The sequence below is a fragment of the Bombus flavifrons genome, chromosome 6 (genome assembly GCF_040668555.2).
Source record: "Bombus flavifrons isolate JBK064 chromosome 6, iyBomFlav1_principal, whole genome shotgun sequence".
Taxonomy (NCBI): domain Eukaryota; kingdom Metazoa; phylum Arthropoda; class Insecta; order Hymenoptera; family Apidae; genus Bombus; species Bombus flavifrons.
This window is the reverse complement of record NC_138447.1, coordinates 1081752-1097131: the sequence shown is the minus strand read 5'-3', so window position 1 is coordinate 1097131 and position 15380 is coordinate 1081752. Positions and strand designations below refer to the sequence as shown.

The following is a 15380-nucleotide window of genomic DNA, read 5'->3' as shown; positions in this document are numbered from 1 at the left end:
CGAAGCCAACAGGTGATATTTGAAAAGTTTCGTGATATCTCACGAAATTTATTCCTAGATTATTTTCGTACATGTAGAGGATATCCTTAAGACAATCGTGTAAAAGAGAAATTTCTTCATGTCATCAGAATGACAGAATATAATATGTTCTTCTTCCTTCTTCTTCCTATCATTTTTTATCTTCTTTGTTGCATTTTAAGAGCATCGTCAAACATTTTTATCTAATTCTATCACTTTTATCCTACTTCTATACTTGCACAAAAATCTGACTCATCACAACGTCATAAAACATCATTGTGCATAAGGTAAGCACAACATAAGAAAAATGAAAATACGAGCAAATGGAATCGGATCGATTGATATATTCATCTAATCTACATTTCTTACCTCTATCGTTCATTTTCACATAACACTTTTTCGGATTTTGTTAAATAACTGACTATTGTGTAAACACAACTTTGGTTAAAAGCCAACTCTGATCGACACTTGGTTCTGACGTTGTTACTATTCTGTTTTTCAGGAGGAGGATTACGGTAGCTACAAGTGCGTCGCGAAAAATCCACGTGGAGAGACCGACGGCACAATTCGTTTGTACAGTAAGTGTCGTTTGTTTACTCGCATTTTAAAATATCCCGCGGGAACGTTTGTCGAGCTAATGACGGATCGTTGCGGTGAGCATACCAGTGGTTCTCAAACAAGATACAATTTTGTCGGTTCTCCGTGTAAAGAATTTTTAGATTGTCTCTGCTATTTCGTATACCAAATAATCCTAATTAAATATTATTTATTTTTCCTACTTCCTCGTCTAGCACTTTTTAAATTTCCTTCTTTCGTAATTAAAGCGTTTTATTCCTTGACATATAGCCAAATTTTGCTTTCTTCATTGGAACAATTACACCGTAAATTTGTTGATATCATTTCGTTTATCGAATTTCAAACGCGTACCTCATATTTTTGATCCAAATACATGATTGATATTTAACTTCATATAAAAGTTATTTCCATAAATTGCTGAATGTTTAAATGTGGTCTGTAAAATTTCGTGCTGTATCATATTGGAGATTGTAAAGTGCAAAGGGATAACAAAAATTGAGAAGCACTGGTGTACAGTCGTTCTGCAAGGTGTTTACGAAGTAGACGAAGACGAGACGAGAGGAGACATACTATTTACAGAGACACGCTGAGCGATTGGTTGCAGAACGTCCCTCGGTCAAAACGTTCGGTCCTAAATCGGATTTCACTAATTCGGGTTTCCTCGGCAAATATATACACGCAATTAATTAACCACCCTGGAAACCTCGAGGATCGCTTTTGCGGCGACCTATTAATCCGTGATTAAATCGTTCGCGAAATCGCGCGGAAGCACCACTATTCTTGACTACCGCACAGTTACACCATTAGATTTGAGATACCGAATGATTACAACTGATTTTCGTGATCGAGAAACTTTATTGAGAACCGCTTTTAATAGAAAAACCATTCTTCCCAAAAAACACTTTATTTTTTTTTAAATGAAAGTTCATATTTTCTTATAAGCGATAGAATACGTAAAATGTAAATTATCGTGGAACATTTGAATAAGTAGGTATATTAAATACCAAATTGAGCAAAGCAATTTGGAAGACAACGAAGAATTAGATACAAAACACTGATATTACAAAACCTAGCAAAACTTGTCACGAAATCCTTACTTTTCTATCTATTTACCGTTGCACTGTCTAGCACTGGAATTAGCTAATCATCACCGGAAATTGTGGAAATAGTGTATCTTCAATTTTACCGCGCAGTTTCTTCTGAAATGGCGCGTATATCTCGCCTAATATATGCATATGACATAAAGAGCCGATGGAGAAATGGGTAGTCGCTGTGCAAACGTGAACGCCACGTACGAACACGTGCGCTCGGAAGGATGATTTCGGTGTGTTCAACCGGTATCTCCAACGAGAGGGGGTGAGAAAGAGCGAGGAGGCCGCTTTCCATTAGTATGCATCGGTTTTTCGCATTAGCGACATTCAAATGAAGCGAACGTTTAGCATAAAAGGCTACCGGCAAGAAAAAGGCTGCCAGTGATCCCTGCAGGCGATTACCTCTGTCCAACCGGATGAAAGCGGTCGGGATTCGTGGAAATCCGTGGCTGCGTAGCTAGTTCCTCTCGTGAACCCACGAGCTTGTCCATCAAACATTTCCAACGTGTCCACAAAGATTTGAAAGGAAGGTGTAAAATTTCGGCAAAGTTAAAGGGAATTTCATCTTTCGTCACCTACTCGTTTTATAGTTATTGCTAAACCTCGTCGATTTTTCTATAAATTTTAGATTCACATATTTTTAATTTACAGATTATTTTAAGTATTACTCATTTCCTAACATCCCAAGCACTTTCAAACAATCGGGATATCAGTTTCTCTAGTTTCCTATTATAAAACAGACGAGTTCGTCTTTTCCGCTTGGCTGCGGGGCTAATAATGACCGCGACCTAATTATTGCAACAGCCACAAGCCTACAATCTACAAAGGTCAATAGGAAACTGATCAATATATCGGTAACAACAATAATCCATCCGGTGAACTAGCTAATGTTATTTGAATATGAACAACAGCAATATTAAGTGCCATTTGATCAGAGAAGGCGTATATGCGTCCAGTCTTTGACCATAGATCTCTATGTTAGCATCGCCAACTATATGTATTCCAAGTGGTCGACTCGACACAATATAGGTGTAGTTGTAATTTTGAATTATTGTGTTATGTTATAGAAGGGACGCTGAAATTAGCTCGCCGTTGAAAACCACGTCGAACAATCGAATGCGTTATAGGACCATGTTCGAGAATCGTCACTGATTATTAGCAGTTATTGGACGCACAAGCTTAGTTGATTAAATATCGTAGAAAGGCCATTAGGGACACTCGTACGTATAATCTAATAACGTAGGGATTTCAAAACAATGATATCGATATTCTGTAACACTCGCTGTTAATCACTTTAACGTCTAAATAGGATTTTTAGAACAATATCATATTGAAAATAAACAGTAGGAGAAGATGCCGTGCTTCGAATTTTACATTTCAAGCCATTGCATTAAATTTAGATATATCGTTGCCTTCTATCCTGTCTAGAGAGTCGATATTTTTAAATATATGGCATAGTTGACTCATAAAATGTATCGCGAGTTTCATTATAATAGAGAGATATAAACAGAAAATAGAAGACAGCTAAAAATAGTAAAAAGAAGAATTAAATGAACCACATTCCGATCACTGAGAGAATTAAGTTAGACCATCTGACAGCACAACGCCTGACCGGTGTTAGACCAACATCGACATATTCACAAGTATTGCCCATTTAACGGCACAATACTAATACAACAACGTTCAGCTGTCCACGGCATCGGCAGCGCGTGAGTCCATATTGCCAATATTCCCCACATTAATAAAAATCTGGGAATATACAATCAAAGAATTGACTATAATAGCATTGTTACTTGATAAGCAAGAAGATGACAGAAAACGGAAGTTAGTAGAAAAGTTTGAAATTAAGAAAAGACGAAGGTAAATTTCATATACTATATAAAAAAAGTTAATTATAGATGGACAAAAGTTCTATCAGTACTTTCGAATGTCAACTACCCGATATCAGATATTTTTAAAAAGTGTAGAAAATTTTATACACGAACGAAATACAAAATTTGGAGAAGCAATAACGCCCATTGAAAAACTGACAGTATATTCAAGATAAATGCAAGACTATAAAGTTTTATTCATAGTATACAAATTTTATAGATTTTAAAATAAAAATATTACTTTCTTTATCTTTTTCCACTCGGTGTTTATCTATCTCTCCTAATTCAATATGTGATACTGTCAAAACAATTTGTTTCTTTGTTATTCCTCTAATTCGGCATGATAGCTTCTATCTATTTCATCTAAACCACTATTTTTTCCCTTTTTCCTTCTAGTAGATATTGCATTAAAATTGCTGATGTCGAATCTGAATTATTTTTTTTATGTTTTGTTTTATCAATTTTGTTTGATCCATCCTATTCGTCACCAACGCAGTATCAGCAGTGAATCCTCAGTTGTCAACGTGCGAGCAGCATACAAATGGCATACGATCGTTACATGTCCAGCAAAACATCCATGTTACTATCGATAGTTACTATCGATACTAAGGAGAAGTGTCGATATTGTCGTCGTTAGGTGAACGCACTTCTATTAAAATACATGTAATAAGTAATGTGAATATGTCGATATTGAGTTTCATGCCGTTCAGCCGTTGTGATATTAGACGGGCGATGTACTTTAAAGTGAAAGTTCAAGTAAAGTTTTAATGTCGAATATTAAACATCGGATGCGCAGCTAAGTTGCACAGGTTTCTGAGAGTGTAATTTGACAGCTATATAAAGCAGGGGTAATCAAAATAAAGTCTTGGAAAAAAGAGAATAAGAGATACGTTTGTAGCGAAACCTTAATTTCGTCCGAGTGGAGTGTGAATGCATACGCAAAAATAACTTTGCTAGATAAAAAGAAAAGGAAGAAAGGAGCGAAAGGGGGAGAAAATAAAACAAGCGTAAATATAGCGTCGGTATATACCAGAGAGAAATTCTCAGCGTGTTCCTGGAAATTGCTTTCTAATTGGCGAGATTTTTAAAAGTCACACAATAGCTCAGAGTTTTTGCCCTCTGGATACGAATATTACTTACTAATTGGCCGCTTTCACGAAACAAAGGGGTATAAAGGTATTATTCCTTGGGGTTGGCAAACACCGCGCCAACCTGTTCGTAATTATTCAGACTTAGTTGTCTAAATTCTTCCCTTGATTATTCTGTCGTGTTTTCATTTGGTTCCGTCTCACGCTTATAATTCGGAGTATCTTTTCATGCAATAAAGCTCAATTTCGCCTTTTATTGTTTTCCCTTTGCATTATCCTCTCTTTCAGTGGCGATTATATGCGAAGTATAATGCTTAGGAAACGACAACGCATAAAGAATATTAATATCCATATTACCAATTCTTTAATAGACTATCCGCAACGTCATTCTTACGAAGAAATTGTAATTGACGTGTCGGATTACTATAAAAAATTTCCATTCGTTAAAAAATTCCAAGTTAGTACATATAAAATATATATTTATAAAATTTATTAAATTCATAATTGAAAATCACGAATAGAGAAAAAGAAGAAGAATGATAACGGAAACAATAATATCTTTTCGTACTTTACTACTCCGACAAGACCTTTCGTCTATCTTCCGCGGTCTTGTCCTTCACGAGGAGATCGATCTTCCTCCTTGAAACATCGGCCACAAAGAGATACCGAGACTCGAAAGGAATTCGAATTCATTCCGTTTGTGGTAGAGGGAGTAAAATAACCTTGCCGGAACCCATGGGAGTCCCAAAAGGGGTGCTCGTTTCCCCGCGAACGTTGAACGAGGACAGGTCGAGGTTTCAAACGAGTAGAATGAAGACAGACGTAAGAACAACACCGACACGTACGATGGTAAATACATCTAAGGAAAAAGACTGTAAAATGGAAGGAAACGGAAGAAGGAAAAGCGATAGAAAGTAGAGGAAATCGACGAAGAGAAAGAAAGACGGAAATGCAAAAAAGGAGGAAAGAACGAAGGGAGAAAAGGTCGGCTCGATGGACAAAGGGGGCCGAAATTAAGTGGTAGAAGTCAGAGATATGTCAGACGAGTTTTATTAAGCGGCATAAAAAAGAGATTTGTAATCTAACTGAGAGGGAGAGTTTGCTACTACCGTAGCCAAGGGTGAAATTCTGGTTGCAGGATCTGCCTTTGGTGGGGATACTGTATGGGGTGAACACCAGGAGAGACGTAGTGGAGGAGAAGACGAACGAAGAGCAGGAGGTCGTAGAGATATGAATTTATTATTAAGGACCGCCTAAGGGACAAAGTACCCCTGTTTCTTGATAAGCAACCATCCCATCCGTGCCACCCCATCCCCACCCCCGTTCCTTTCTCTTGAGTTCGCATCCCTTCCTACGAGCTGCGATGTCTCACTTTTTCTGACGCGCAGCTTCTCCTTTTCCATCGTTCGCAGGAAAAGCCGGAGCACGGCTAATTTATTCCATAGTCGAGTCAAACTGCTATTTGTGAGGGTGGAGGAAGCATAGTGGAGGAAGGACGAAGGAAGGGAGGGCCGCTGCAGGCTGCTGCAACGAACAAAACTTGCGGCCGTGTTGCGGATAGCAACAATATCGTATTCATTCGGCTGTCGGCTTCTTCTTCCTCTTTCTTCTTTCGTGTTTTCTCTTTCTCTTTTCCTTCGACTTCGTTCTCACCGCCGTACCGCACCGTCTGCTTTCCCTTCAAACTCCAAGCTTCGTATACATAATGCAACGCTTCTTCCTCTTTGGCCTCCGACTGAGACGGGGATTTAATTGTCGGTCGTTAGACAGCCTTCCCATAGGCATTTATAGCGTTGATTCCATTCCCTACCTTATCACCAACCATCTCACCTCCTTATTAATTGCATAAAGCTACGCTTCGGCCTTGAAACGTCTCTGAGATTAGTCCAGGCGTTAACTCTGAATTTTTTAATTCCTCCAACTCGCGAAACTTCCGACGCGTCTATTTGTTCGAAGAAGAAGGCAGAGGCTCTACTTGGTAGGTAGTTTTCGAATGGTTTCTTGACTTTAAATGTGAATATTTTCATTTCTGTTAAGAACAACTTTTTAATCAATTATGCATGGCTGAGTGTCGTATTTGAGAAATCAGAGAAATTAACTTTGAGTTTTGAATCTTGCAATTCTTTCAGATTTGCGAGGAAGAAATATTTGTGAATTTTTATTTGGGATAAAAAATGTCCCGTAACTTTGATTAGCAATGGTTCAAATTTGTTTTTTATATTTCACGCAGCTGCTTGTTTTAACATATATTACGTATATTTGCAGTTTTAATCTCACATGTGACATTAAATCTTCCTCTTCGACCAACGTTCCGACTATTAACATTTTTTGCACCACACCTATTTACCCAACGTCAAATTAGCCGTTTCTTTAGTAAATTATAAAAGCAAATTACAACACTGATAAAATATTCGCGAAAAATTTTTGCCCGTGCATCATCATGATGCACGAGGACGAAAAAAGTCTTATCGCGAAAAATGATAAAAAACCGTTATCGGTGTTTGTTTTGAAAATACAAAGCACTTGCCAGATACTTTATATTGGTATTTGAAAATAATACAATACTTTAATATGGCAATATGGCAATATTAATATGGCAATATTAAAGTATTGTATTATTTTCAAATACCAATATAAAGTATCTGGCAAGTGCTTTGTATTTTATACTGCCGTATTACTACTGGTACAGGAATAGGTATTGTTCTAATTATGGGCTATTATTTCGAGTAAGGTGAATATCAAATGGCGTATCGAATCGAAATCAATATTCATCGTCAAGAAGTATTTCGTTTGATGTATTTCTGCAATGAACACCATTATAGATGTATCTGATAGGTACAGTAACTATTAATTACCCGTATTAATTATGCTAATCCTAACACGTTATCGTAGAACGTGTATTGCATCACCGTACGCCGTACAGATCGTGTATTAGTTGGTGTTATATTAGGATGAAAAATTAATGTTCTAAACTATCGTAAAATTCATTAATTTTTCCTTATTTTATCAGGCTCTAGATACGTGTGAATAAAAAGAAAAGTTACTTATTTATGTTTGCTTATATTCTGCAAAATACTTATATTACTGTATATTATATTATACGTGCTATATAAAATATATTAAAATATCCTAAACTCTTGGAAGAAATTTAATGTCACGTAGTGAAATCATAATTCTCTAATAATTATTCCAATGAATGTAAATGAACATTATTTTGCAATATAATCTGCAAGGTACAACAGCAAGAAACTCCATTTTGTAATAAAATCTGTCGATACCTAACAGCAGGATCAGGTTCAACATTTATTCACAAATTTGAATACTGCTATGAGTTCGAACAATCATCGTCGTTTCTCCGCTCGAATAACGTGATTTATACAGGCCGTTCACCTCAACCATCATGTTGAACGTTTCACATTTCAAACAAAAATTCTACGGAAATATTCATTAATCCTTATTCATTAATCCTCAAGCTATTAAGATGATTGAAATAGTCAAACAATTCCTACTACCGGTTTCAGGATAAAACAATCGCGAAGATCATCGTTCTCCCAACGATTTCTTAATTCGCCTAAGGGGTTGGAGAGCTAATTTCATTTCAGCTAGTAATCTGTCCATCATAATTTTCACGTTAAACTACTTTCTGTGTAAACGGAATGCTACTCGGCGCCTGTGGAATTGGTCGCTTGAGTTGTCATTCCGAGACAAACTTTGAGAAAACTTCCCGCTTCCAATCATCTAGTTGATTAACATCCAATCCTGTGACAAGAGAACGGGTAACATTAATTTTATGCGGTAATTCTGGCAAGGTATTTTCACAAATATCCGCTCAAATTATTTCTGCGTCAAATATTATATATACAGGGTCGTTGGTAACTGGTGGTAAAAGCGGAAAGGGGGTGATTCTACGCGAAAGAAGAAGTCGAAAATATAGAATAAAAATTTTTCGTTTGAGGCTTTGTTTTCGAGAAAATCGACTTTGAATTTTCGTTCGGTACGCGTACGGTACGTTATAACGGATCTCACTGTAGTTCGTTGTCTCGATGGAAAAATTAAAAAAAAAAAAAAATTTTTTTTTAATTTTTATTCTATATTTCCGACTTCTTTTTTCGCGTAGAATCACCCCCTTTCCGCTTGTACCACCAATTACCAACCACCCTGTATATATATGTAATATATATATGTCGGGTTCACATTATGATTAGGGTTAAAGGCGTGTAACAAATCTTCATTTGGATTAGACATTGTTGTTATGCAATGAGAAGATATTTACTAGTACAAATATGATTATTAGTACAAGTGTTGATATTGCAGAATTGACAAGTAACCGCGGTGATTAAACACTAATGACAATGGTCTTAGGTTCGATAACGAATCCGCGGTCAACGGGATAACAAATGTACTTTCTCCCAATGTCTAAGTCGGACTCGATTTACTTGTCTACGGTACAAGTATTACTAGACTAGCTCTTTGTTAAAACGTAAAAATATTCACCGAGCATAAAGACACTATGTAACTCGCTAATCAGACCTCACGAGAGAGAATGACTTTCCGTCACGATGATGCTGCAGAGGAAAACTATGATGGGGTGTGTCTAAGGACACGAGATCATCGGATTCGTCAAGAAAAACCTTCGTTCGGAAAGTGAAGGAAATTGACGTTGCTGTTAATTGGTCAATTTCCATGTTGGTGGTTAAAGAAGGATGCTAACCGCCCTTGAGGGAAGCTTGCTAGTGGGAAGCGTCGTTCGTGAAAAAAAATAGATTTCCCCTATTTTCCTATCTGTTTGAAGGATTTTAGTTAACTAAATCTTAAGATTTGTAACGGGTCCTCAGGCTAGTTGAACATGTACTGTGGAGATGCGTCGACATCTGGTAATCATCTTACCCGAAGAATAGGGCCTGCGTGTGGAGAGCCACAGGACAGAAACCGTTGGAATTATTACTGTCGAATACCGCTACAACTATTTCTTTTTAAGTAGAGCTATACCATTACTCCATACCTTTGTTAGGCAAAGCGTTCATCCCTTGACCGCGGCTACGTTCGGCGACTGGTTGTCGCCTAGAGCCCAAGTTATCACAAATCTCGAACAAATACAATCGGATTGAATGACAACAACTGCTTAATTACGGCTATGGTAGAATCTAAATTAAAGTGTTAAGGGGTTTTCCCAAAATTCCAAAGGGAAGGCTTCGGTGTCCTTTCATCTCCGACGTATAATATATTAATATATAATATATTATAAATTTATAAAAAGAAATTACAAAAATTATAATTCGGATAGAGAATACGTTTCGTAACAGACAAAGCTATCGATCACTGGCAACCACAAGATTTTATTAAAAACAAAAAAAGAAAGAGCAGGACCGCTATCTACTTAATGCATCTATCCCAACTACTAAAAGCAAAGAGGAGAAAAGGAAAAGAAGAATACAAGAAAAAGGAGAGAAAACGGAAAACGAGAAAATCTGCAGGAAGAAGAAAATTCGTTTAAGAGAGGAAAATCGTTCAACGTACAGTTAATACGTCGCGATCAATTATTCGGTAAGCCTCGCGCGGTCGGTCTCGATTAATTGAAGAAAAACACGAAACGGTTATCGGGCGTTTAAAAATTTAGCGGAAATTTCTCTGAGATTTTCATTTCGGTCCGAGGGTCCCGCTAATGAATTCTTTATCGTGATACGCGGGCAAACAGCTTTCCCGAAGGCTCTTTTACGCAGCGATATCGAACGCTCAGTGCCGTTCGCGGCTTTAATTACGAATTGATCACGGTCTTTCGTTAACTTGCCAGGCAACGACAACCTCACTGACGAAGACGACAATTGCGACACGTCTTTTGTGCTACCTCTGCGGACGTGTAAGAATTTGTTCTAGCTTCTCGCGTGCTTGAAACTTGCGCGACTAATTTCCAAACTTTTAACTTCATCTGTAGATTTCGATTCTCGTTTGTTATTTATGCGGAAAATATAAATTTCGTGGCTGGAATTCGCGTAATGATGAAAAAAAGATAATCTAAATCTTATCTCCTAAAAATTGTAAATAGGCATTAATCGTCGGCCACCAAAGCCGCATAGATTTTAACCCATATTTTAAATAAACCAATAGCAAAATACTGATATTCGCGGACGACACAGCTGTACTAGTTAGGCACACTAACCCAGAAGCAGCAGTCAAATTACTGCAAGAACATATCACAAAAATAGAAAAGTGGCTGCAAGATAAACAAATAAAAGTAAACCCCGATCAATGCAACCATATTACATTCACACTGTGAAAACAGATACCACCAAACATCCTACTGAACGGCACGCACATACCGCAAAGAAGGTAAGTCAAATACCTAGGACTCCACTTAGAAACACAACTCACATGGAAACAGCATACTAAATCAATAATAGACAAAATACAGACAACAAGGAGACAAATGCATTGGCTAACAAGTCGAAAATCCAAATTAAGCATAGAAAATAAATTAAAAATATACAAAACGATTATAAAACCAATCTGGACGTACGGAATACCACTATGGGGGACAGCAGCAATGAGCCATATAAACAAAATAGAGACAGTACAAGCTAAAATTCTTAGAACAATAGTAAACGCCCCATGGTACGTTAGAAACGAGGACATACGGAAGGACTTAAGAATACCAACGGTCAAAGAGGAAATTAGCAGATACGCAGGAAAATACAAAAAAAGAATAGGAACACACCCAAACCGGCTAGCTGCGGAAACGATCAACACTTCAAACACGGATAAAAGACTGAAAAGGAAACACCCAGCAGACTTCACAAAGGACACAACCTAACAAACACGAAGATGGTACCCCGCTGAGGGTAGCTACCCACATGATAATCAAACAGCCAAAAAATTCTACCAAATGTCCAAATCGGACAAATTATGAATGAAAACAACTAAATAAAAAGAAAAAAAATGTCCAAACTAGACAAATTGTGAATGTAAAGAATCAAATAAAAAAAAAAAATATTGAATATATGGAAATACATATAGTATAACATGTAGCACATGTTCACGATATACATGTAAATTACATGCAATAAACATATCAAAAATACTATGCGTAAATTACCAACCAGTTACAAAGAACTAAAAAGAACTAAGTCGAGATTTAATCGACAAAGCGCTCAATATACGCGATGATTTTGCATACACGAGAGCGTCGCAAAACTTCTTCAATCGAGTGGTAATAGCGCGATTACCCTTCGAGCAATATCAGCGAAGGTCCCGTGGAAAGTTCTCTCTTATTGTCACTGGAGAGAAGACGCCGTAATTTAATGTCACTATTGCTTTCTTCCGGAAGACAGATACGAAGTTCTTCCATTCTCTGGTGGTCGACGAGTACGGCAATCTGAGACCGACAGCCGCGACACAAAGGGGTTGGAACGCCACCAAGAAGATCACCGAAAGAAAAGTGACAGGGACAGAGGATGCATAAACGGCTTTTTAATTTAGCTAAAATATTGTCGAGCGTTCTGCTTTCGAATGCGTAACCTCTTGGGAACTGCGATTCGATGTTGCGACGTAATTAAAGATCGGAGAAGGGAGAAGCTCGTAATAACGAGAGCTTCTCATGAACTCGACACTGTATCATCGTTGTGTCTTTCCACCGACGAACTCGTCTATACTTTTTAGTTCGTTCCTCTTTCGTTAAAATCACTGCATGAGTATTTTTCGTCCCCCTTGTCACCGCTTCTACTCTTTTGCCATGTAGAGCTTCGGCTTCCTCGCAAATGAATCAATTAAGAATAATAAGGGAGATTACGCGGCAAATTAATTACTCGCTTTCGTACCCTTCCTATTCGGTGATCGAAGAGTTTCAAGGTTTTCGAGGGGAATCGTTTATAGAGACCAGTTTCCCATTAATTGGGAAAGATATTGCTTCGTTTAAGACTCGCGCCTTTGCATTTAGCCAAACATCCAGTCAATCTTTTGAGATATTCTCTAACTTTCCTCGAAATTAATAAATTGATTCGACTATACTTTTTGTCTTTAGGAATATTGCGCAATGATACATTACACAGAACATTGTCTTCGGAAATAATTTAATCTTCTTATCTGAGATTTGCACTTCAAAATTTTAAGCTCGTAGAGCACTGTACGTATAAAAAGCTTAAATGAAACAAAAAAAATGTCCACGAAACTCGAAAACCAGTAACGAAATTGGTATATCCAGTTAGCTTCTCAATTTTTGACATAATGTAATCATGGAGTTTTCGGTAAACTTTCCTTTCGAACGACTCAAAGCTTTATTTGAAAATTTTAATTCGGGCGCCTGCTTGATGAATTTTTCATCCGCCATTTACGGATTTCTTTTCTTTTTTCAATCAATCACCCGCGGGGACGAATATGGCCGTGTGTATAACGTATGGAAAAAGAAGAACAATTTCCCGTCCTCGAACTCACGATTGAATTTTTAATTTTCCGGTTTCCCGTCGCAGGATGCATTTCCTTCTTCCTTTATCTCCCTTTTCCTTTTTCCCTTTTTTTAAACATTTTTCATATTCACCGGAACAACGAATTATTACAGGACAAGGAACATGGACAGTTTGGAAATTTTAATTATCCTGAAATATGGGATATTCGTAGAGTATACGGGAATATATTTTTGAAGGGAAGATTAAAGACGACGAAGGACCGGGTGCACCTGTACTTTTCTTTCGCCGATTTTTGTCTCTTTAGCGTGCAAATTAGACCGACTATTTTTTTAAATAGGTCCACGCTTCCTCGCGGTTGAATTAATTGCGGCCCACGGACGTTGCTTCGTTAGTACCGTGGAAAGTAAATTCGTTAAATATCTCGTTCTCGTGGCAGCGTTGTTGCGCCACCGCAAAATACGTGAACATCGCTGATGTATTTTCTGCCGCAGCTTCGTGTAAAAATGTTGGATTAAGGCGTGCTCTACGGAAAGATACCGTAAAAACTTTACGTCGTAATTATTGATTTTTTAATTGTCCTTTCTTCTCTTTTTCGTTAAATACCTAATTATATGTATTCGAAATGATTAATACCAACGTGAAGGTGAAGATATGAATTTTGCGAAAGACGAATAAATATTTTTAACAAGTGAAGAATATAATTCATATTTCATTTGTCAATATTACGATATGAAATTTACGTTAACAAGATCCTGATTTAATATCTTCGATAGATTTATCGTATTTTTGTCGAATTCATATTGTGCTAATTTATCTGCTTGTGTAATACTATAAATTCATTAATATTCACGATTGGTAGTTTACTATTCGCGATGGAGTTTTGGTTTCATTAATATTAAACAACGCCGCAAGTACATAATTATTAAGCGATGAATTAATTAAAGGTAGATTATTATGATCGTGATTATGTTATTTATTATGCTATTCGATAATTAACCGCATATTTTCTGTTAGAGCAATTTTACCCATCATTGTTAACTGATTTGCTCTATCAAGTACAGTTCGTTTAAAAATCAAACGAAATAAAACATTTAAAGTTGTATAGATTTGTTTGAGAAGTGAAACTCTGACTGATTTAATAGACCTTGTTAACCTAGACCTTGTCAAACTGTAAGAAAAAAAAATGCTATCATAAAAGTACAAGTTTGATAGGTTAGAATAAACAAGATGACAAAAGGAATACACTCATCTGACCGGCTCGATAAAGATCAATCCAAACAAAACCCGAAGAGACTCGATGTATTGCCGGAGCAGCCGTTCCAGAAAGCGATTTCGATTTACAACCACCGAAGCCTGTGCATCGGTACAGCCGATAAAGCAGCACCGAAACGTACGTGGTCCGTAAATCCACTAGACTATCGCATCGTCTCGAATTCGAACGTCGAAGAGAAAAGCGACGCGAGAACAAAAACCACCAAGAAACCAACGAAACAACGCAATATCAAAATTATGCGATAAATCGTAAATAATCTCTACCGCTTCACATCATGGAAAATCATTTAATAAAGAAAACAACAAAAAACAATACAGATAAAAGGAAAGAAAAGGGTACGGGATAAAACAATGGCCAAAGCGGGATGAAAAAGGAAAACGGAAGAAGGAGGATCGTTTCGGGACGCATTAATTTAAGAAACAGTTTCCGGTGTCCTATCGTAAGCTACCCTGAGGAATTCGAACTGAAAGTCTGCGGGGGTTACTGGCCGCTTGAGGAACGACTTTTAGAATCGACTTTCCTACCGGAGAGACGAGAAGTTTGGCAATTTCCTGGGGCTAATCTGCCGGTCGGTCAGCATTGAGATGCTGCGGGGTTACAGGTCGAACAGTTGGAAACCAGCGGGGCCAGGGGGCACTGTCTGAAACGTGGTTGGACCCATGGACCAGCAACCACTCAGAGTGGACCCATGAATTATACAAGCGACTCTACGCTTTTCCGTTCTTATGTTTTCTCCTCTCTCTTCTTTCTTTGTACCTCTTTCTTCTTTTATCTTTCATACTTCTCTTTATTATCGTTCTCCTTCGATCTCACCTTCTCACGCTGCTTTTTTGTTTTTTCTACTTCTTCTCCCTTTTCGTCTTTTTGTATCTTTAATCCTGGTAATCGTTGCTGTACCTTGCCCTTCATTCGCACCAGCTAGCATCGTCTCCGATTGTTAATGGTAGGAAAGACACCAGAGGGAATAGAATGAGGTCGAAGAAGTCTCCTGGGACATCGAGAAAGAGACGTGGTTGCGTGCCAGAAACGACTCGATCTCACCCGTCGTCGTTGTCGACGTCCGACGA

The 15380-nt window shown here is 37.6% G+C and overlaps 1 protein-coding gene across 5 annotated transcripts in view; it reads left to right on the top strand.

The window, feature by feature from the left end:
* LOC138180724 (lachesin) overlaps positions 1-15380 on the top strand; it is a 299803-nt gene that overhangs the window by 243705 nt on the left and 40718 nt on the right. For all 5 annotated transcript variants that reach the window (XM_069114824.1, XM_069114825.1, XM_069114826.1 and 2 more), the window contains one exon: positions 521-596. In XM_069114824.1, the coding sequence (XP_068970925.1) occupies positions 521-596 (76 nt within the window). The remainder of the gene's footprint in view (positions 1-520; positions 597-15380) is intronic.